Genomic DNA, 23306 nt, shown 5'->3' with positions numbered 1-23306 from the left:
CATGTCCAGAGATGAACAGTTGGGATGATGAGGGATGTCTAACTGTGCCATGAGGAATGCTGGAGGGACTTCAGACTTTGGTGTAAAGGAGAGAGCCCAGAGACTGCACAGTGAGGTCCAGTCAATGAAAGGTACTGAGAGACCACTTTTGGCTCAATAAAGATGCAGCACGGAACAATCAGATCTATCTCGAAAGGGACAGGGCTCTCATTGCGGGAAGCAAGCTCCCCATCACTGGAGGTGATCAAGCAGAGGCAGATAACTTCTAGACAGCGTTGTCATGGATGGAGCAGATGCAGGACTTTCTGGATGATGTGCTGGTTTGCTGCAGGCTGGGAAGCCCTGCCCTTCCCCTCTGTCCACTGGGTAGATCCAGTTCAGTGGTTTCTTGAGGTTCTAGGAGGAGTCTATTGGATGGAGAGAAGATTTTTCCACGTGTCATTGAGGAGGAGGAGTGTGGTCCTATCTCTCCTCTATCCATTCTGGAGAGCCACTGAGTGTCTGTGAGGATGACCTGATGTTCTGTTTTTTGCAGTTTTTTATAAATTTATTTATGTATTTTTTGGCTGTGTTGGGTCTTCGTTGCTGCACGCGGGCTTTCTCTGGTTGCGGTGAGCGGGGACTACTCTTCATTGCAGTACGTGGGCTTCTCACTGCAGTGGCTTCTCTTGTTGCGGAGCACCGGCTCTAGGTGCGCGGGCTTCAGTAGTTGTGGCACGTGGGCTCAGTAGTTGTGGCTCGTGGGCTCTAGAGCGCGGTCTCAGTAGTTGTGGCACATGGGCTTAGTTGCTCCACAGCATGTGGGATCTTCCCGGACCAGGGGTCCCACCCGTGTCCCCTGCATCGGCAGGCGGATTCTTAACCACTGTGCCACCAGGGAAGTACCCCCCTTTCCTTCTTTATTTGTTTCCTCTTTAGTTTTTTTTAAAGTTTTATTGAAATATAGTTGATTTACAATGTTGTGTTAATTTCTCCTGTATAGCAAAGTGACTCAGTTATATATATATATTTTTTTTCATATTTTTGCATTATGGTTTGTCACAGGATGTTGAATATAGTTCCCTGTGCTATACAGTAGAACCTTGTTGTTTATCCATCCTATATATAATCGTTTGCCTCTGCTAATCCCAAACTCCCATTCCTTCCCTCCCCTACCCCTGCTCCCCCTTGGCAACCAGAAGTCTGTTCTCTATGTCTGTGTGTTTCCTCTTTAGTTTATTTTTAATTATAAAAGTGCTATAGGTCATGGATATATCTGTACTGTTATAACAACTACAGTAGTGATAGATTGAGATTCCTCTTGACTTCCCTCCCTCCAATTCACAGTCTCTTCCCTAGAGGTGATCACTGTTTTTAATTTGGCATCCTTTCAGAACACGCACACACACACACACACACAGCACAGCACACACACAGAAATATATACCATGTGTATTGTTCTGCAATTTGCTTGTTCCGCTTAAAAACATGTCTCAATAATGTTCCTATTCCAGGACTTATACTGCTCCCCCATTCTTTATATCAGCCCATACTATCCCACAACACAGCTATAGTTCGTTCATTTAACCATTTTCATATGGATGGATTTTTCAGGTGTTTCCAATTTTTTACAATGCTGTGGTGCCAGCCTTTGTGCACACTTGAGTTTTTGTCTGTGATAGTTACCTGGAAGTATAATTGCTAGGCTGAATGATAAGGACATTTATATTTAATAGATATTGTCAGGAATTACCCTCCATTTACACTTCCTCCAACGGGGTATGAGGGTATCTGTTTTCCTGCATCTTTACCAACATTTGACATTATCGTCTTTTAGATTATCTGCCGATCAGATTGGGGGAAGGTGGTATTTTACTGTTAATTTGCATGTCTCAGATCTCCATGAAGTTGACCATCTTTTTGCATGTTTATGGGCCATTTTGTCATTGCTGAATTTCCAATTCAGTGTCCTTTGCTTGTTTTTCTATTGTGTTGTCTCATAACTTTGTTTATGATATGTTTAATTGTAACAGACATTTAAAAAGTCTTATGGAGTCAGATTTATCTATCTTTTCCCTGTGGCCTCTGCTTTTTTGTGTCTTGCTTAAGAGGGCCATCTCCAAGCTTAGAAACATGTTCAGAGACTCTTCAGTGTGCTCTGGTCTAGGGCTCCTCAACCTTTAATGTGCATGCAACTTCCTGGGGATATTGGGTTTTTTTTGTTTGTTTGTTTTTTTGGATTAAACTACAATTTTATTTTAAAATATCACAGCCCCTCAGAAAACATCACTATAGCTTGAAAAATCACATTCACTTACAGCTCACATTCTTGATCCTTGAAGTGACATTTCATAACTCCAATATATGGCATGCTTCTCTGAGTCAGTCGTATTATCTTGGATGCCCTTTAAAGCAGCATTCCTTAGGGCGTCCTTGAAGCTCCTACATTCACCTGTACCTCTCATCACGATGGAAATCAAAGCCTTCTCTTGCTTCAGGTGACTAGAGTTGGTTTTCACTCTCGTTTTGGGGGAGAAGGCCATCCCCCAGCGAGTGGGGTCCCTGGGGCTGCGAGGCGGAGCAGCGCGAACCTGTCGGGCCTGCGAGGCCCGCTTGGCCGACACGAGATGCGAGGCGGCGTCTGGCTCTCCTTCCTGGGGATATTGTTAAACTGTAGCTCTGAATTCAGGAGGCCTGGGCCAGGGCTTGAGATGCTGAATTTTTAACTATCTTCCACGTGCTTCTTGTGCTGCTGGTTCTTGGACCTCACTTTCAGTAGCAAGGCTCTAAGCCAAGGTCAGAGAAAGCCTCCTTAGCTTTTCTTTAGGGAGGTCAGGATTCTGTGGAATGACTGGGGGCAGTAGCATTGACTTTGAAGGATCTCTCTGCCCACAGCTGATCTCTTTCCTTTTGCTTTTCCCCAAACTCATTCATCATATGTCCTTGTATTGTTATTGCCTTCCCAGAACATAGCTAGCTGTCTGTCACAGCTGGAAAGCTTTGGCCAACCCTCCAGCATGGACTTCTGACTGAGACCCAGGATCCTTAACTCTCCAATCTAGCCTCACTGAGGTGTGGATGCAACAACTTTTCCGACTGTCCAACAGTGAGAGCTCCCCAGCATTGACCTGGGCTGCCTTGTAAAGTAGTGAGCTCCCCATCACCTGGGGGAGGAAGGATGGAAATCAATACCGCTGGAGGTATTGACGTGGTGAGGAGGCTTAACTAGGTGGCTTCTGAGCTCCCTTCCAACCCAGAGACTGTATGAATCTTTGAATCGCTTCACATGAACAGAAGCACATTCTCGTCGACGTCACTCCATTTTTCACCTGGCAAGGAAACGAGGTGAAGCTGTCTCTCTTGTTGTTTCCTCAGGTCAGCTGAAGCTGTCCATCGATGCCCAGGACCGGGTTCTGCTGCTCCACAGTGAGTATGGCTGTGTGCCGGGCTCACCGGGGAAGGCTGGGCTACTTGGCCTCCCGCATGGAGCCAGGGCCGGGTGGAGGTATTACCATGGCCAAGGCTACTTTTTCATCTTTGTGTAGTGTCGTGCCATGTGTCTGTTGAAAAAAAGCGGGTATTCACTTGGGACTCCTAGAGACATCTCCCTGGTCCTGCTCCGATGCAGGTGGAGTCCACGGCAGGCTGGATCTGTCCCCGGGCACCTCAGCATCCTGCTTGGCCCCGGTGGAGCAGGGCCACAGAAGAGCTTCCCTGTCCTTCCTCTCGTCTTTCTTCCTTCCTTTCCTCTCTCTTTCTGTTTTTCTCATCCATTCATTCGTTCACTGATGGCAGTGTCACGGCTAAGGTCACCACCTTTGGAACCAGACTGCTCGTGTCTGAATCCCGGCTCTGATACTTTCTTGCCAAGTGACCTTAAGCAAACTTAGTTTCTCGTCTGCTGGATGGCAATAAAAGTACCTATCTTATGGGATGTGACAAGGATTAAAGGAGTCACTATCAGTGAAGCGCTTAAGACAGCGCCCAGCATGTGGTAAACCCTATATTAGTGTCTGTTAAATAAGATAGAAAACCATCAATTCCAAAAATAGTGATTGAGCATTGGCCCTGTGCTAGGGGTTGGGGACACCAAGGAGAGAAGCACCCACCTCTGTCTGGGTGGTGCTGATAGGATGGCAGGAAGGCTTGGCAGAGGGGGCGATGCCCACACTCCATCCTGAAGGAGGACCAAGCCTGAGCCAGGCAGAGGGGAGCAGGAGGGCCGGGCACTGCACGCTGGGGGAGCTGCAGGTGCGAAGGCCTGGGGTCAGAGAGAGCACCATGCCCTTGAGGACTGTCTAACGTGCCTGCGGCGCAGCACAGGAAGGGGTGCAGGGGTGAGCTGGGACCGGGCCATGAAGGTCTGATGTGCCACCCAGAGGATTTTATACCTGCCATTTATCCATTTGTTTGTCCTTCCATCCAGCACACAAATGGTTACTGAGCTTCTGTCGTGGTCCGGCTCTTCTGTTTGACCCAGCAGGCCCTGCCTGTCTCTCCAGCCTCCCTGGCTCTTGCTGTTCAAGGCAACCTCCGCCCCCTGTTCTGTCCGGTTTTGTGCCCTCCTCGCCCCCCAATGCATCATGCTTGCTTATGCCCTTGCCTTCGCACCCACTGTTCCTTGCGTCTGAGCCTGCCTTCTGTTTGAACTCCTTTTGAAGAACAAGTCTCCCTTCCTCTGATTTTGTAAGAAATTCGCCTGCCTTAATCTCATTAAGACTCAGGAAGGAAGGCTCATTTTGCCTCATTTTTTCCCCTCCAGGAATCACCCCCTGACCCACCTGCAGGGCTGAGTTTGTTGCTTCCTCCTCTGTGTCCTCATCACGGTCCTGACTACACTGTGTCACCCTGGTGTGTCCAGGATCTGTCTCCTTCAGTAGACGGGGAGTGTAGCGAGGGTGGGGACCATGTCTGCCTCAACTCCACGGGGGGACAGGTAGACCAAGGGGTTCATCGGGCCTGGATCCCGCCCTCAAGAGCCACACCCACAGGAAGGTCTCACGCAGGAACAGCTGCTAGGATACCAGGCAGAGGAGACAGCAGGCGCCTGGGGTCCTCCAGTCTTGGCCTTGGGGGGCCCAAGGTGAACTTCCCAAGGACCAGCAGAGGGGGATTCTTTGCCTGCCAGAGCCTGACTCCAGCTGTGCAAACAGTTTTTGCCAAGTGCATCTTGGCCTCCCCTGGTCCATTTGTCCTGCACAGTTTGCTTTGGCTTCACCCCAGTCTTAGGCCCTTCATCACTTCCAGCCTGTTCCCCTCTCTCCTTTGGCTTCCCAGGCCTCACGCCTCAGACTACAGGGGCTCCGTCTGAGCCAAGCCCTAGGGCTCAATTAAAACCGAACAGAAAGAAAATAGAAAAGAGGCTCAGCTTCTGTCAGGTCCACTGTCTGCTTTCTACAGACCTCAGGCAAACAAGCCACACTTGCTTTCGTGGCCAGACCTGCACCCCGCACCCCACCCCCCAATCCCTTGCCTTTATTTATTCTTGTTTTCTTTAGCAAACCTTTCTTGAGCAGTTACCTTGCCAGGCACTCTACTAAGCACCTTAGACACATGATCTCGTTTAATCTGCACAACTACCACGTGAAGTGGATATTATTATCACTAACCCATTATTATCACTGACCCATTACAAAATGGCAAATTCAGTCTCCTGGGTGAAGCAGCTTGCTCTGGCTCACATGACTATGTTCTCCAACTTGGCCCTTCCGTCCCAGGAGGCAGTCTTGTGCGGTGGAAGGAGCACTGCACTGGGAGTCAAGAGACAGGGATCTAAAGCAAGCTCTGTCATTCCCATTGCTCTGTGACTTTGGGCACATTTCTTACTGCCTTTGGATGCCCCTCATAGCCTCATCTTCGCCATTAAATGAGGGGTTGGACTCCATAAATGTTACATTCCCTTTCAGGGAGTCAGGGAATTGAAAGCATCCTATAATGCCTCGGTGAAGGTGCTGCCTGAGTGTGGGAGATGGTGGGAGTGGGCTAGACCAGAGAGGGGTTAATATCCAGTGGTTGGTATGTAGATTAAGAGCCTGGTAACGATCCTTCCCACCCACCCACCCCAACATTTTAATTCTCTGTTTAGTCATAGAAGGCAAAGGCCTGATGAGCAAGGAGCCTGGCGTCTGTGATTCCTACGTGAAGGTATATGATGAGCTGGAGGTGGGGTGGGTATGGGTGGTGTAGGGCGTGGTGAGGGACCACATCACCGGACTGAGTTCCAAGGTCCCAGCACATCTGTGGGCCTTGGGTCATTCGAGGTGGCAGCTGCGGTTACATCATTTGGTCAGTAGGCATTTATTAAGCCTAGTGACGAGGCCCTGAGCTAAGATGGACCCCCTTCCCTTAGCCCGGCTTGGTCTCTAGGGCTTCCTGCAAGCTCTGGAATCTTACGGGTGATCTTAGGCATCACCCCGTAGGTGAGCACTGTGAGCGTGTGGTTGACGGAAATCCACAGGCAATCCCACGCCCTCTGGTGAAAAGCAACATCTTCACCCCTCTCTTCCCCAAAACTAGAGGCAGGATGGTAGTTTGGGTGGTGGGGTAGAGGGAATGTCTCTGAGGGCTGGAGGATCCATCTGAAAGGAGCCCTTGGGGTGAAGACAGAGGCCCCACAGGGGCAGGGGGCCTACTTCAGCCGGAGCCAAAGGCCAGGCGCCTCCCAGAGTGTGGCAGCCAGATGTCAGGTGCAGGCTTTGATGCACCACTCTGCCTTCTTCCCGAAGCCGCCAGGCTGCTCAGAGGCCCCTGTGGGCTGGGACAAGGTCAGGAGCGGGGTGGGAACCTGCGGTGGGGGATGCATGGCACTAGGATGAGAGCATGGGTTGGGGGCCTTGGCAGGGGCTGGCCTGGAGCCTCCTGGGAAGGGAGCACTCAGCAGCTGCTGGGAACTTAGAAGAGAAGAGGCCTTGTGCTTTGGGGGAACCTCTCTGCTTGGAGGAAGAGCAGAGATGGTCAAGTTGCACCCCATCTCTGCCTGGGCCTGGCACTGCCTCCTGGGTACCACCCCTGTGAGGCCCTGTCCTGGCATCTGACTGCCATGCCTCCAGCCCAGGGCTCCTCTTTCTTTCCTGGCATTTGACTGAGGACTCCACTCTGTCCTCTGCAGAAGCTGGTTTGAAGAACACTCGGGAAGCCTTTAGCTTGGAGGTGTGCAGAGTCAGCCACTAGGTGATTACATGGCTCTGAGATCGGCTAACCCTTACTTTTCTCCAATTCAAGATTTCTTTGGTCCCCGAAGATAATCGACTACGCTGTCAGAAGACGCAGACCATTCCAGACTGCAGAGACCCAGTCTTCCACGAACACTTCTTCTTGTAAGAGTCTGGAGCAGCTGGGCCCTCGAGAGCAGAGGGAAGGAGTGTTTATCTGGAAACAGCTCTGTTTGCCAAATCTAGAATCAGATCTAAGCAGAAAAACAGTGACTTCTAAAGGATGTCTTTGTTTTCTCATTGACTTGTGTCCTTGCATCCCTGGCACCTGGCCCAGCATCGAGGTCCACAGTGATACGGTATCATGTGGCTGGTTCTCATAACTAAAATGTCCAGCCTGAGGCTGGCAGCCCCTGAAAAAAGTTGGCAATTTCCCACTGTGCCTCGGGACAAACTTTCTCCTTTAGCAGCAGGAATCTTCCAAGCTGAGGGATGTTTTGCCTCCCCTCCCGCCCGTCCCCAACTTGCTAACCTCTCTGAGTCTTGGCTTCCTTACTTGTAAAATGGGGCTAATAACGTACCAACCTCAGAGAGCGGAGGTGTAAATGAGACAGTATAACACAGAGTGTCAGGTGTTATTATTATTATTTCTTCCCCTCATCCCTGAGCTCTGGGGCCAATGGGAAGGTAATGGACATTTTGTATTTTCCTATTAGTGAAAATTAATCATATTTTGTTATTTTCCTTACTACACAAGGTAATTTTGCTTATTGTAGAAAAATAGAAAATATAGGTAAACAAGAAGAAGAGAGAAAACACTCCTAGTCCTGCTACTCACGGATATGTTTTGTGGTATTTCTTTTCAGATCTTTGAATTTGTGCGGGTGTGTGTTTCCAAAGATGGAATTGTTCTATAGTATTGTGTTGTAACCTCCTTTTCATCCCTAACAATGTAATGTAAACTCTTTCATGAATATAAATACTCATCTCCCACACTATTTGTGCTCTAGTTTATTTAACCAGCTCCTTATGGTTGGATGTTCAGGTTATTTCCAGAATTTGCCGTGATGATGGACTCCGTGGGTCTGGACTGGAGCTCGGCCCTGCTAACACACTGACTGTCTGGTTTGCTTTGCAGTCCCGTCCCAGAGGAAGACGAACAGAAGCGCCTTCTGGTCACAGTGTGGAACAGGGCAGGTGACTCCAGGTGAGGGGAACTGCTGAGCTGGAGGGGAGATCCTGCTCTGGGCTCATGGGTGGCAGCCAGGTGGCCAGCGTACAGAAGGGGCTCAGTTAGTGCTTGGTGGATAAATGAATGGTGGTGGCTAAGTTTGAGAGGCTGCCACTCCCCTGAGTCCCCGTCACTCCAGGTGATGCCAAGGATCATGTTACCAACGTGCATTTGCTGAGCCCTTGGTATCAACACGACACTGTGTTGGCCACTGGGATGCCAACGAGCCTACATTTGGCTTCTGCTCTCAAGGGACCTACTTTCAGAAGAGGACACCAGGCTCTGCATGGAGGCAAATTACAGTCACAATACACACAGGCTCAGTTCCACAGGAGTAGAAGCTCCATGAAAAATGGGTCCATTTCTCTCTTAGTCACCACTGTACCCAGTGCCTAGCATGTAGATGTTTGGTGATTATTGGCTGAAGGAATAAAAGAACAAAATGAGTAATAAGACAGTAAGTGTGGGAAGAAGGAGAGTTCATCATGGGCTGAGGCGATCGAGGAAGGCTTCATGCAAAAAGTGGGATTTTGAACTTGGGGCAGAGCTCAAGAATAAGACAAGGAGAGTAGGCTGGAAAGGGCATTGCAGGCAGGAGCACAGCACAAGCAAAGGCAAAGAGGCAGGAACACGTGCGGGGGGCTCAGGCTGCCATGAGGAGGCCAGTTTAGGAGGTGCAGAGTTTTGTGTAGGAGAAACCTAACAGGTTTCAGGCAGCCCAGGACACAGGAGGCGGATGTAGTCGTTAGTAATGGCGGCCAGTACAGAGCAGGGGAAGAGTGCTGGGTGGTAAGGGTGAGAATCAGCTGCTAAGGGAAGGGAATGGAAGTGGGTGAGAGCACTTGACTGCATGGCCTGCTGTGAGCAGCAGGGGCTCATTTAGCTGGTGCAGCCCAAGAAATCTGGGAGACTCTGTGGCCAGTAACATTTGTCCAATAATCGTAGAACAGAATAGTGACCGGAAAAGGGCCTAGGTGAATGAAAATCAGCTCAACTCACCAGCTTAGACCCAGAAAATATTTTGGGGCTCAGTGCTTTTTGGTACCCTAAATTTGATAGCTAGTATGCTTTTAAAGTTGAGCCTTCCTCAACTTTCATAATGAAAGATTTGTCTTTCAATAGAGTATCGTTTACTGATACTTTATCGTTTACTGGTATCGTAAACAAGAGCAATCGTTTACTGGGTGTTGACCACAAGCCAGGGTTTAACAGTGCATTATCTCATTTAGTTCTTAAAACAACTCTAAGGAAAGTATGTTTTTGTCTTAAGTTTTCAGAAAAGGAAACTGAAGCTAAGAAAGGGAGTTACTTGCCTAAGGTCGCTTGGCCAGTGGACAGTAGGGGCAAGATGGGAACCCAGGTATTTAGACCCTAGAGTCTTCAGTCTCAGCCAGTAGAGTACAGAGGGCAGGGCAGGAGTGGAGAGGGATCTGCAAACTCATTGGTGTTGCTGGAGGGTCAATTACAAAGTAGGGACTGACTGGAGATAAGATGAAGAGGCTGGCATAAACCACATCGGATGATTCTGTAGGGTTTCTTTGGAGTGTGAATTTTCTCAGAAGGGCCAGTAGTTCTCAGTCCTGGCTATGCATCAGAATCACCTGGGATGCTGGTGGGGAACATAGGTTCCCAGGTAACACATCAGATTGATTAAGTCCAAATTTTCACGGGCAGGGCCTAGGAATCTGCACTTACCCAAGTTCTCAGGGTGAACCTCATGCAGCCAGCTTGGTGTTTGGGAATCTGGTGATGGGGAGATACTGAAGGGTGTTGAGCAGGGGCATGACAGGTGTGTATTCTAGATCTATCACTCTGGTAGGTCTTTTGGAGGTTGGGGAGGAGCTGGGAGATTCTTGTGGTGACTCTGTGAGAGAGATGATTTAGGGATAGAGAGGAGGGAAACAGACCCAGGATATATTTAGGAGCTTAAACCAATGGTACTTAGCAGTGATCTGGCTGTGAGAGCAGTGGGAGAAGTCAAGGATAACTCCTGGGTAGCTGGTAACGTCTCCAGCTAAGCCAGAGTGTACGGAGGGGAAGGGGGAGCAGCTGTGGATATGGTGAGATGGAGGTGCCTGGAGGGCAGCCAGCTGAGAGCTGTGTGGGAGGGTTGCCTTTGCTGACCTGGAGCTCAGGGGAAAGAGAGGTCTGTGGAGATGTGGGAGCCGTGCCCGCCAAGGTGGTGGGTGAAATTTTGAGCAGGTGAGACCACCCAGGAAGACAGTGGGTGCCAAGGACGAAGGGTCAGAGTCCCGTCTTGAAGGGATGGACACAGGAAGGGAAAGCCCTGAAGGAGACAGAGGAGGAGTGGCGGAGACACGGAAGGACGCCTGACGAGCCTTCTGGATGGAAGCAGACACCAAACTGGGAGTCACCGCTCCCTCTGCTGTGACCACTCTCCTGCGAGAGCAGAGCAGAGCAGGCCAGGCGGAGCCTGCTGGAGAAGTGGCAGCAGTGCACTTGGCGGTTTTTGGAAAAGAAAGTGAGGCTGGGGAAAGTGAGTCAGCACCCAGTGAGGCAGCGTGACAGAGGCAGTGTCTCCACTTGTTGCCTATTTTGGGAAAGTGAGATTCCTTATTAAACAAAACACAGGCAAACTCGTGGTCACAGTCCCAACCCGAAGCTCAAGAGGGACAGAGCAGGCTCAGGCAGACCTGCTTTCCCAACAGATGGCCCTGCCCAAGGTGCCAGCACCGCAGTGACCGGCTCAGCGGGTGGGAGGCAGAGTATTGATCCATCTCTGAATGAGGAGGCCTCTGAGCTGGAGGAGACAGACAGGGCGCTTGCCGGAAACTTCTGCCCTGCCGAACACTCTCAGATCAAACTGTGCTTCTCTGAAGGACGGACATGCAACTTCACAACATGAAAGACAATTACCGAAGGAAGGAAACAAACATTTATGAACTCTTCTCTGTGCCAAGCACTTTACATACATTATCTCATTTAATCCTCACAGCGACCCTGAGAGGTAGGAATTATTATTGTCTCTCTCTTCAGAGAAGAGAAAACTGAGATTTACGAAGGCTAAGGAACTTGCCCAAGGTTATATAATACCTCATATTTATTAATCACTTAATGTCCACTAAGTGTGTGGACATTAAGCATATTCCATGCGTTATCTAATTTAATCCTCACAACACCATATAAAGTAGGCATTATTGATGTCTCTCTTTTACAGGCACAGAGAGGTTAAGTAACTTGCCCAAAGTAACACAGCCAGCACATGGTGAAAACAAGATGCAAATCCAGGTAGCCTGGTGCCAAACCACATTATAGTACACTTGACCAGCTCACCCAGGTGACAAAGGCTCCAAAGCCACACCCTTTCTGTGTCAGTACACTTGTGCCTCAGGCCTCAGGCTACCTCTCATAGCATTTATAATGTAGTTTTATATAAATCATCCAGCTGAATATGTGGCAGATACATTAAAAAAAAATTATTTATTTAGGTTGCGCTGGGTCTTAGTTGCGGCACGCGGGATCTTTGTTGCCACGTGTGGGCTCTTCGTTGCAGGATGAGGGATCTTTAGTCGCGGCACGCAGGCTCTTTTAGTTGTGGCATGTGGGCTCTTTTAGTTGCAGCATGTGGGCTTTAGTTGCGGCTTGCGGGATCTAGTTCTCTGACCAGGGATCGAACCCCTGCCCCCTGCACGGGGAGCGCAGTCTTAACTACTGGACTGCCAGGGAAGTCCGGGCGGTTGCATTTTGAAACTAACAGGAAATGAAAAGGGAACATCTGTTTCATGAATTCTCATGATCCTTCCAGTTATGGCTGTAAATTTGTATTAGAGAAGCAAGATGATCTGCAAGGAAGTTCTGGGGGTGCTGGCTGATTTCAGCTCACACAGTGATTTCAGCTCTTGGTGGGAGCTGAGGAGAACCAGGCCTCAGAGCAGTAGATTTTGGCTTAGCTCCAACTCGCTGTGAGACTGTAGATAGGTCCCTTCCCTGCTCTGGGCCTCATTTTCTTCACCTGTAAAATGCAGTGATCTCAAAGATTTCTTTTGGCTTGCAGGTTCTGTGAGTTTTTAAGAAATTATAGACATTTTCAAACATATGCAAAGTTAGAAAATAGTATGTAATAACCCCTCACATACTCATAGCCCAACTTCATCAATTATCAATATATGGCCAATTTTATTTCATTTATGCCCTCACCCACTTTCCCCTCCTCCAGTGGATTATTTTAAAGCAAATCCCATCTCATGACATCATCTCATCTCAGCTATATAAATCTCTAAAAGATGGCTTAAGAAAACAACCACAATGCCATTATCACATTTAACAATTAACAGTAACTCCTTAATATCACCGACTATGGAACTGAACTACTTAAAAGTTTTGTTTGATGATATGGTAAAAGCCAAACTGAAGCTTCTAGTGTCAATCATAGTGTTTTCAGAACTTGTGGTCAGAGAACAATCTTAGAGAGAATTGTAATGTTATGCACCAAGTTAAAAAAGCCCCAAAACACACACAGCATATGTTTGAAAAACGGAATCTTTTATGCTAACAGTAATTAAGTATATGGAGAGGCTGCTTGCTGTGTGTCGCACACTATCCTGGGTACTCTGTGCTCTTTCCTTTAAACTATTTTATAAACAACCTCAGTGCCAAGTGCAGTGCCATAAAGTTAGAAAGCTTGTGACCAGAGATGGGGACTGAGCATAAGGAAAGAAAAAATGATTGGAAAATTATTGTGCGATTTAAGCCATCAAATTAAAAATAAATTGAGATTAAATGGGATAAGTCTGTAACAGAAATAGTTTAAGCCCCTGAGAGAGAGAATTAAAGTGCATTCCCTTAAAATAATGCATTTTCATTTTGTAGCGGCTCTCCTACCCTGTGCTCAAAAGTAAACTGAGCCAAGTACAGCCATCCCTCTGGGTCCCTGGGGGGTTTGTTCCGGGACCCCTGTGGATACCAAAATCCATGGATGCTCAAGTCCCTTATATAAAGTGGTATAGTATAGTCGGCCCTCCGTATCCATGGGTTCCGCATCCTTTCATACGGAGGGCTGGCTGTACTCTTGCCCTTGAATGTTTCATGAAGCCTTACCTCTGAGCCTTTGTACCAGCTATTCCCTCTGCCTGAAATGCTCTTCCTTTCCTTCTCTCTGGCTTAACTCTTTAGGCCTTCTTTGAGCATCTCAGTCCTAAACTACCTCTTGCCTCTCTAAGCTTTCAGCATTTGTTGCCTGCACTGTTCAACTCTCAATCTCACTCTGTCTAGTGACATCCCTTGTATTGCTGTCTTGAACTGGTATTTAAATTCCTGAATGTTTGTCTTGTTTCCTTAATGCTGCAGTTCCTTGCCCAGTGCCTGCCAACATGGGCGTGATGGATTCATCCGTTTGTCAAGGCTTCACTGAGCTTAGGGTTTGGCATTCAGAAGTACCCAAGGCTTGGCCCCTGAGACTTTGTGCCTAGAGAAATTTCAGGCGGTCTCCCAAGTTTATTACCTGACCAGTATATTGCCGTGTACTCAGGCTGCATGTAAAAAAAGTCTTTCTTCTTCCAAAGGTTTTTGAAAACAGGTTTCAGGAGTAGCTAATTGAAGAACACTTAGAGGTTCCTGCTTATGGACATTAATTGTGACCATTTGCTTGGCCTAAATTATCATGAAATCATTGGAGGCCCCTTAGCAGGAAGCAAAGCTCACGAGAGGCTATTAACCATTTAGTATTCTCTAAGCACCAGGGGATGAAATTTCCACTTACTGAAGAGCAGGGAGAGGCAGCCTTTATTACAGCTAAAGCATCCTGCCTAGAGATTTAGAAAGTTACAGCCATACTCAGTGTGAAAGAAAAGTGTACAGCAAGGCAGTGTGGGCACCTAGATACCAGCTGGGTTGCTTTTGAATGTGTTGACACACAAAATTAAATCAGTGATGAGGACTTTGGCAAAGGCTTGACAAGGCTTTTCTGGGATGTCAGCTCAGGTCAGTGTCTGCCACTCATGTTGGCCACTGCAGCTGCCCCTCCATTAGTGCTGACTTGGCCACTTGCCAGGAGGGAGGAGTATTTGTTTTTGGTGCTGGGTGGGCAGGTGGATGTGGAAGGGTCGCTTTAATGGAGTGACTACACTGTTCTCTATGGGTAGATGGTTAATATGGCCTGGTATGATGGGAGGGGACAAGGAAGGAGAAGAGAGCAGGTGCAGCCCGGGCTGCGGGAAAGCGGGGGCAGGAAGAGAGAGCTGCGGGGGGCGGGTAGCAGAGTGAGAGTAGCTGGTGAGACACGGCCTGGTGCAGAGTGTGCATCTGTGGGGGCGGGGTACCAGCTTTGAGAATCCGTCCCCAGCATTCTGCATCCCTGGCCCTCAATCGGCTTGGCTGCCGGCAAGAAGCCAGCTTTATTTTGCTTCGGACTGTCAGGTGGTAGGCTGCCATCCTTTCTGGAGAATCCAAACAAAATGTATTTATAAAGATGTTGTACACTACCGGTCCTCGACTGGGGCAGGCACGGGTGGGTGCCCTGTAGGATCCCCTGGGCAGCTTTCTCCAGACTCCCATGCCCAGACCCCACCTTGGACATACTGGGTCTGGATCTCAGGAGCAGGCTCTGGGGCACAGGACTTGGACAGGCTCTTCAGGGTGTTCTGTGGACTTGTTCAGGCCCCCTTAGACCAGGCTCCGAGGAGGCACATCTCCAGGGAGTTAGTTCACTACCCATCGAGGCAGCTCATTACATCCTTGGCTTTGATATGGTGCCTTCCCCAGAACATGCTGAATCCCTCGTCTATGTGGGTCCCTCACATATTGAAGTCAACCATCAGGGTTCTGCTCCAGTCTTAATACCCATGTTGTTTCTTGATTAATAGCTATTAAACCAATCTCTGAAGAGGCCTGAGTTTTGGGGATATGCTAAGAGAGAAGAGGTAGAAAAAAAAAAAGCAACTCTAGTGTTAGGGTGGAGAAAGATGTGGTAGAATAGAAGTACTTTCAAATACATTTATACTACTTTTTTTTTTTTCTGATTCCAAAAGTAGCGCTTGTTCCCAGTGAAAATTTAAAAACACTAAAAACCCAAAGGAGAAAAGAAAAACCTTTCTATTCCCACCTGCCAGATACACCCATTGTTAATATTTTGGTGGACATCTTTCTCATTAAACTATAGATTTATAAACTTGCTTTTATCTCATAATAGCAATATTATTTTTGTCACTTCATTAATATTAATCTATGCTATCACTGTTGAAAGCTGCCAAGCATCAATCAGTCCCTCAGTGTTGCACATTGGAACTCAATGATGGACATTTTTCAGGAACTTTGAATTACCCTTAGTCAAGTAGGACCCAACTGAACTCAGCCTGTCTGCGCAGCGTGACATTTCCATGAGTCCTGACCCTGGCTCATGTCTACTGGCCCACTGGCAGCCAGGTCAGGTTGGTCTTGGCAACTTTTGTGTGTCAGGTTGGTTTGGACCTTGATCTGGAACTGTCCAAGCACTGCCCAGGTCTTGCCTGGACCTAAGACAAAGCTTCTTGAGCTTGAGGTCCCATAACTTTTCTCCTGGATTGAGCATCACCAGCAGATGTGGGAGCTGAAATTCCCTTTGGGGACTGGCTCTTCAGACCTACCAGCACCAGAACGGTTCAAACCTCCGAGGTAACTCTGAGCTTCTATGGTGGGTTTCCCATGGGACTCTGCTACTAATGAGTCCTGTGACCTTGGGAAGGGGATCAACTCAGCCTCAGTTTTTTCCTCTGTGAAATGGAGAGAATAACTCCACTCCAGCCTCACTCACAAAGTTGGAAAGATCAAATGAGACAATGCAGGTAAGAGTGCTTCGTAAACCGCAGTGCATCAGGCAAACCTATGTTACACTTGACAATCGACCTCCTGATGTAGCGCAATGAAAAGGTGCTCACTCGAACTTCTCTTGTTCTCCCAGACAGAGTGGACTGATTGGCTGCATGAGCTTCGGGGTGAAGTCCCTCCTGACTCCGGACAAGGTGGGTCCTAGGGAAGCTTCTGGCAGTGTCAGGCCACCTAGCCAGGGCTGGTACAGGCAGGGGCCTTTGTCTGGAAGCCCTGTGGCGGGGCTTCAGTCTGTGAGATGGTGCCCCACTGAGACAGGTGCCCCCTGGCCTGATAACAACACTGTTACCTGCGTGACCAAGGGTCTGGGTTCCTGCCTTGGCTCATTCTTGTCAGAGACCAGTTGTTAGGTGGCTCCAAGTCTTCCCAGAAGGCTCTAGGTCTGGTGTCTTCCCTTAAGGACACTGGCAGGTCCCTCAGAGCTCAGGGCACTGCCTGCCCTGGAGGCTGAGGGACGGGTGCTTCTCGTGGTCTGTTCCAGGGGTTGCCTTGACGTTGTTTGCCAGGTCTCAGGCTTGTGGGCCTAGCAGGTGCTCAGGGATGGAGTGAGCATCCTCTGTGGTGCTTTCCTTCAGGCTGGGTGAGGACTCTGGGACCTAGAGGCCCCTCCCTGTGGGTGGCCAGACCCTTACCCAACTCTACTTGGATGGCACTCCCCGCGTTGGAGGCTTTTGAGCAAGGGAGGGATGTGCTCCTCTTGCATATCCCTGGAGATGTTCTGGTGGCCTGCTGCAAGGAGTTGCCAGGTGGCCCTGCCACCCAGCTCTGTGTCCTGGAAGTGAAGTCTGGGGTAGGTGGCTGAGGACCCTTTATCCTACATGTGGGTCCCAACTATCTTGTCTTGACTGCAGTCTTGGCCTTATTCCCTCTTGGGAGAAGATGTCTGCCCCTGGGGACTGCTCAGGGGCCTCAGGATGCCTGCTTTCTGGCCTCTCCCTCCCTCCCTCCCTTCTGTTCTGTCAACATTTATTGGGCTCCTGCTGTGTACCAGGCTAGGTACTAGGCACATCAAGGAGCCTGTGTACAGCCTAGTGGGGGAGGCAAGCCTGTGAGTAGACTTGTTCTCTAGGGACAAGAGGCGTGGGAAATCGGCAGAGGGGAGGATCAGCTCTGCCTGGAGCATCAAGGAGGGCTTCCTGGAGGTGCAGGCATGGCAGCTCCCTTTGGGGAAGGGAGGCTGGAGTGTGTGTGTCTGCAGAGATGCTGCTCCTGAGGAGGCTCTCCAGCTGCTGCTTTTTGACGGGGATTGGTGGCTGCCTGACCTGTGCCCTCTGCCTCCTCTGAGCATGTCACGCCTTCTCTTGTGACAGGAGACCAGCGGCTGGTACTACCTGCTGCGCGAGGACCTGGGCCGGACCAAGCACCTGAAGGTGGCCAGGCGGAGACTGCAGCCCCTGAGAGGTGCATGTCCACCACCTTCAGTTCTGCCCAGACATGCCGACCCCCAGGGCTCCCCCCACTCCACTGTGTAGTAGCCTCAGTCCCTGTGTTTTGTGGCATGTGTCACCCTAGGCTGCCATCAGACCCTGGGTCCAGGGACTTCTCACGAGTGCTTGCTAGAATGCAGCCTGCAGGCAGCCTCGTGCCCATGACTCCTTTATTTATCTAGCTCATGGAGGGCTGGGCTTTTGGACCTTCCCGTGTGGCCCTTCCTCAGGGTCCGTGGTCTCAGGATCCCCTCTGGGCTGCCTGGCTGACCTTGGGGCGCCCACCTCTGCAGACAGGCCATGTGGGCCCTGCTGTGGGTCCTGAGGATTTTCCCCTTCTGCTCTGTCCTTCCCACGCACCCATCTGGCTCCTGAGCCCCTGCCTGGCCCGAGCCTGGGCATTCCCACATCCTGGAGGCCAGCAGTGACCTGGGCCGCCACATGGGCCTGGCACCCTGGCCTCATCCTCTGGGTGGGCTGTGGAACGGGCACTTAGATGCCAGCAGAAACTTTCTGACTCTGCTCTGTCACCTTCCAGACCCTTTGTTGAGACTGTTGGGAGGTGAGGACACCGAGAACAGGGAGAAACTCAAGGTAGGTGGGGACAACCTGGGCAGGACTGACGGGCCCTGAGCACTGCTCTGGGCTCTAACCTGCTTCTGGTCAGTCCCTTGGCCCAGGAGACCCCTAAACAGGGCAGCATTCGGTGCCTGAGACTCAGATTCACTTGGTGCTTGGAAACTCAGCAAGTTGTGCATTTTTAAGAGGTTATTTCTGGTGCTTTTCTCGGGTTACTCAAGCTTGGGGCAGCAGTGGGGAGAGAGCCGGGCCCTGGCCCCTGGAAGTAGAGGAGTCTGGGTTGTACTGACTTTCGGGCTCTTGAAGCCGAGTCCTCCCGTTCCTGCAGGCCCCCTCAGGCCCCTTGCCTCCCCTGCCACTGTGGCCCAATTCGCCTTCAGGTTTGGCCCCCTTGATGTCAGGGAGCAGCTGTGAGTCTGAGCCCGAGACCAATGGGTCCTCACTTCATTAGGGCTTTGAAGCTAGAGAGGAACCTTCCTATAGGGATTTTGGGGAATTCATCCAAATTTGTCACTTTGCAGGCCATGGCAGGTGATCTCTGGTTTGCTGTAACCACTAAGAGAGGGAGAAACAAGCTCCCAGTGCTGAGTAGTCCCTCGGTTGTTATCTAACATGACCCTCACTCCCACCTCTGCGGTGGTTGTTACTACCCATTTCACAGATGAGTGGGACTTGTAAGGTTCAGAGATGTTAGGTCACTCTCTGTGGCCACACAGCCAGCAAGTGGCACAGGGAGGATCTGAAATATGGCTTCAGGTATGCCTGTCTCCTGCAAGTGGCCTAGTTGGGAAGATACAACAGTGATATTTTCCATGATAATATATGACATTTAGGTGTATTATTATCTACAAGACATTTCCCCTTTCATTCACTCAAGTCATTCACTCATTCATTCATTAAGTATTTATTGAACATCTACATGGGCTAGGCCTTGTGCCGGGTGCCGGGATATAGCTGTCAAAGATCCCTGCCCTCACAGCGCGTACAGGCTAGGGCTGCACTGCCCAGTATGGCAGCCACTAGCCATCGGTTGCTACTGAGCATTCGAAATGTGGCTAGTATGAACGAGGACCTGAATTTTAAATTTTATTTAAAAATTTAAATTTAAATTGCACCTGTGTCTAATCGCTACCATACTGGATAGTACAGTATTAGAGTAACTTGCTGGGTCTCTGTTCTCTGTGGCTTCATTACAAGTTTAAAAGCTTTCTTGCAGCTTCAGTGGGGGAGCTGCAAAGGCCTTTCTCCCTCTCTCTGTACATGCCGAGCACAGAGAGGACAGTGACCAGGGAGTCTCCCTGGGGATTTGTGGGAATTGCCCGGGCATCAACACTGCAGGTTTCTAGGTGGCCTGGGAGAGTCCTACTTCGTGCTAGGCTCTGCACACAGGCCCTGGCCTCTGGGGACATTGTTCTGAGGTGTGTTTGATTTTACTCGGCTTGCACACGCAGAGATGTCCGTAGGACTCAGCAAGGTGTGGGTGATTGTCAGAGGCTTGGTTGGGGCAGGGGGAGAACCCCAAGAGGTGACCTGTTCAACTCCCTCTTCGTGTGCATGGAGGGATGGAGGATTAGAAACCTGGGTGACCTGACCACTGTACAGTAACCAAAGCTGGGCTGGACCGAGGGACACTGTCTGGCATGAAGGATGTGAGTGGCTGGGTAGTTTTCCTCAGGGGCTCGAGGTTGGTGGAAGCGGCTCTAGGCTCACCAGGCACTGCTCTACAAGGCAGGAATCAAGACTGGGGCTCTGGTCCCAGCTCCATCCCACCCTGCTGTGTGATCTCAACTGCTCAAGGCCCCCACTTCTTCACCAGTAAAAAGAGGAGGCTGGATTATCTAGTGATTGGAAATCCCTTCCCAACCTGACTTTATGGTCTGTCATCAGATCCTTAAAGCAGCCCACGTACATGGATGAGGAAACTGACTTTTAAGAGCTTCTGAGTGGCAGGCAAACTCCAGATGTTTTGTATTCCCTGTCTTGACGTGGGATGTCTGTGAGTGCAAAGCATCCTTAGGTTCTCAGGCTGAGTTAGTTCCCTGCATTTGTACCGGGGATCCTGGGATTTGCAGGGGGAGGCGGCGTTGTGACAGAGTGGGCCGTGTTTTCTGCCTGGGTTCTCCTCCAGCCAGCGGTGTTTGTGAGAACACTGGAATCACAAAGTGGCCCATGGCGGAGAATGCAGCCAGAACAAAGGCGCCCTCTCCCCGCCGGGGCCCGGGGAATACTAACTAGTTGACAGGAATTTTAATATAAAACTCTCCCTCTTCCTTGTCATTTGGAGGTTTCAGGAAGCCTTCGGGCTTATCGTGCAGAGGCACACAGCACAGACAGGGCTTGGGGAGGTGAGAGGTGATTTCCTGCCATTCTTCTGCGGGGCGGGCTTCCCAGGGCGGTCATGCCAGGCTGACGGGGCGCAGTGCGGGCTCCCACTGCTGGGGGGGAGAGCCGGGTTTCCATGGGTCGGCAGTCGAGGCAGGACCCGCAGCCATGAACCGCTTCAATGGGCTCTGCAAGGTGTGTTCGGAGCGCCGCTACCGCCAGGTGGGTGCTTGGCCCCTTGGGGGGGCGCATGGGGTGTTGTTGGGGGTCAGGGGTGTGGGCTCACTGAGCAGGACTTGTCTCCCCACAAGGCCTTCCTTGCCTCCTCCTGCCCCTGCAGGTTCATTGTGATCTGGGGGGAGGATAGAGGCAGGAACTGGCCCCGAGGTGGCCTTTACCTGCCGCCCCTCTCTAGGGGCAGACGAGGCCAGCTTTTCGCCATCCTAACCACTGACTGGGTGGTGTCCATGGTGAGATTATCTAGTTGATTTTCTGTCATTTTTATTTGGGAGGAGTGTGGGTTATAAAAAGAGCATCCCGAGCCTGAGATTGTAAGTGGCTAGGTTGCTGAGCAGCTGGATTTGTGTTTTTTTGCTAACTTTCCCTACTTCTGATGGGACGGCAGTGCCTGTCCTGCATTGTGTAGGTGTGATTGTGTTTTAGCGTGTGTTGGTGTGTGCTTGTGAGTGAGGTAGGATGTGTCTGTGTATATGTGCGCACACATGATTTTCCTCCCGGGTGGCTGTGATGCCTTGAGGTGGGTCCGGAGTCCTCTGGCTTCAGAGCCCAACTTCACGGAGGGGGCTTGACCCTCAGCCTCCAGTCTCAGGATATGGGGCAGAGTGGGAGTGATGATCCCTTAGCCCCCAAGACTCCTCTAGAACTGTGAGGGACATTTGTTTTTTCTTATAAAAAAGGCATGGTGTCAGACAGGGTGAAGGCAAGGGATGTCCAGATTTTGGGAATGTCCAAGCTGATGGGACTCTGGAATGGTTCTGATTTTAAAAGTATAGAAAAGTCCCTCTGTGTTTTAATGACCAGCCTGGAATCTGGGTCCTGAACTCCTTCAAACAGGCAGACTTAGGTCTCAGGGAGATGCTCAGAGGGGCCTCCTGCACCGTGCGTGGGACATGTGTGTTCCCTCTCCAGTCCCCAGCTCTCAGGGCCCTCCTGCCCTCCTGGAGCCTGCAGAGCAGCCCCTACGACACTGGCAACTGGATGGCGGGGTGGTGAGGCACAGAGGGCACTGGGTGGGAGGTCGAGAAGTCCTCGGTCACTTGGGACTACAGGCCTGAGGACCGGGACACTCTGGCAGTCAGAGTAGGACCAGGCATGCGTGTGGTCTGGGCCTGGGGCTCTGGGACTCAAGTTCAAAACGGATCCCCTGCTAGAAAGTAGTGCGAGGTTGAGAGCACCAGCTTTGTGCCAGACCCGGGCTCACATCCAGCTCTGCCCTTCTTGAGGTCTGACTCTTGTGCATGGCAGTTTACCTCCCTGAGCCTCAGTCTTCCTGTCAGTGGAATAGGGTGATAATGTGACGATGCTGTGAAAGTAAATGGAATGTGTATGAAGTGCCTGGTGCAGGGGGTTCAATAACTGTGACATTTAGGGATTGGGATTGAAGTCTAAGCATGACAGAGGGTCAGAAGTCAAGCAGGAGGGCAGAAGTGAGATGCTGGCATGGGTGAGATCTGAGAGCAGTAGCAGTTCCTGTGCTGGACAGGAAAGAGCAAGAAGCACCCCAGGAAGGATGGCCTCTGCCAGGAGTCGCGGAGGTCCCAGAGTTAGGGCAGGGCTGCTCCCCTTGCCTCCTGACCCTGAGGCCTGAGGTCAGAGAGGAGGGCTGAGAGCTTACTTGCTTCAGGCCTCAGTTTCCTTCTCTGTAAAATGGGCATACTGAAACTAGCCCTGCATTCCCTCAGGGCTGCAGTGATGATCAGGTTCTTTGGACATTGTCCTCTCAACGTGGTCGTGGTCACGATGGACAGAGCATAATTCTGCTTCCTTCACGCAGTCCCACGCCCTCACACTGAGCAGGAGAGGGGCTTGCTTCCCAACACTGTCTCCTCTTCCCCTCTTCCCAGCCCCCAGCTGGCCTGGACTGTTGTCTGGACTGGCTCTGCTTAGGCTGGTGCCCAGGAAGGCAGAGGGGTCTCCTGTCCACAGCCCCACCTGGATGCGGGGAACAGGCTGTTTTCTGGAGCACCTTCCTTCTCTCCAGATTCAGCTTTGGGGCCAGTCCCCAGGCCGTTAGCCCTGGGTGCGGGGACCGGTTTTCCAGAGCCGCGCCCCAGGCAGGAGGGGCCGTGGCTCTTGGTGGGGTAGGACTGGGGAAGTGCTAGCAAGATGCTGGCATCCCAGCTTCTGCCTGGGTTGAGGGTGGGCTGTGAGGTCCCTAAAATCCCTGCTGACCGCATGGAGTGGACCGGGCTCCTGTCATCGTCCCTTGGCCTCAGTCTGGGCTTTCCGCGCTCACTCCAGAGTTTGTTTTTCTTTCTTTCTTTCCATTTTTTTTCTCTTCCTGTCTTAGCTGTGTGTTTTCCCAGAATTCTTATGGGAACAGGGTATTTTCCTGCCCCCCCCCCCCTTCCCCTTGTCTGTCAGATTTCCTGTTTTACAAACTCGCTTTGAATCCAGGCCCAGGGCTGGTGGGAAGCAGAGCCTCAGGGGCCTCCCCAGCAGCATCCAAGGGCCTGGGTCACCCCGGGCTCCCTGGCCCTCCCCTTTCCCATGCCTGGCCTTTGGGACAGCTGACAGGTGAATGCCGGGCACCCAGCCTGGAAGAGGTAACCCCTA

General features: G+C 50.7%; 1 protein-coding gene across 9 annotated transcripts in view; it reads left to right on the top strand.

The window, feature by feature from the left end:
• The window catches only part of RGS3 (regulator of G protein signaling 3), a 130778-nt gene that overhangs the window by 13352 nt on the left and 94120 nt on the right, over positions 1 to 23306 (top strand). For 3 of the 9 annotated variants that reach the window (XM_082470257.1, XM_082470264.1, XM_082470269.1), the window contains exons 2-8: positions 3355 to 3405; positions 6065 to 6123; positions 7201 to 7295; positions 8269 to 8337; positions 16256 to 16316; positions 17493 to 17583; positions 18148 to 18203. In XM_082470257.1, coding sequence (XP_082326383.1) covers positions 3355 to 3405; positions 6065 to 6123; positions 7201 to 7295; positions 8269 to 8337; positions 16256 to 16316; positions 17493 to 17583; positions 18148 to 18203 — 482 coding nt within the window. Of the gene's footprint in view, positions 1 to 3354; positions 3406 to 6064; positions 6124 to 7200; positions 7296 to 8268; positions 8338 to 16255; positions 16317 to 17492; positions 17584 to 18147; positions 18204 to 18271; positions 20733 to 23306 lie in introns of those variants that run through there. The other 6 variants (XM_082470263.1, XM_082470266.1, XM_082470265.1 and 3 more) reach the window with 5 other exon arrangements.

Source organism: Balaenoptera physalus (assembly GCF_965194825.1).
Source record: "Balaenoptera physalus genome assembly, chromosome: 7".
Taxonomy (NCBI): Eukaryota; Metazoa; Chordata; class Mammalia; order Artiodactyla; family Balaenopteridae; genus Balaenoptera; species Balaenoptera physalus.
Note: the sequence above shows the minus strand (reverse complement) of the source record. Positions and strands in the feature narration are given on the sequence as shown.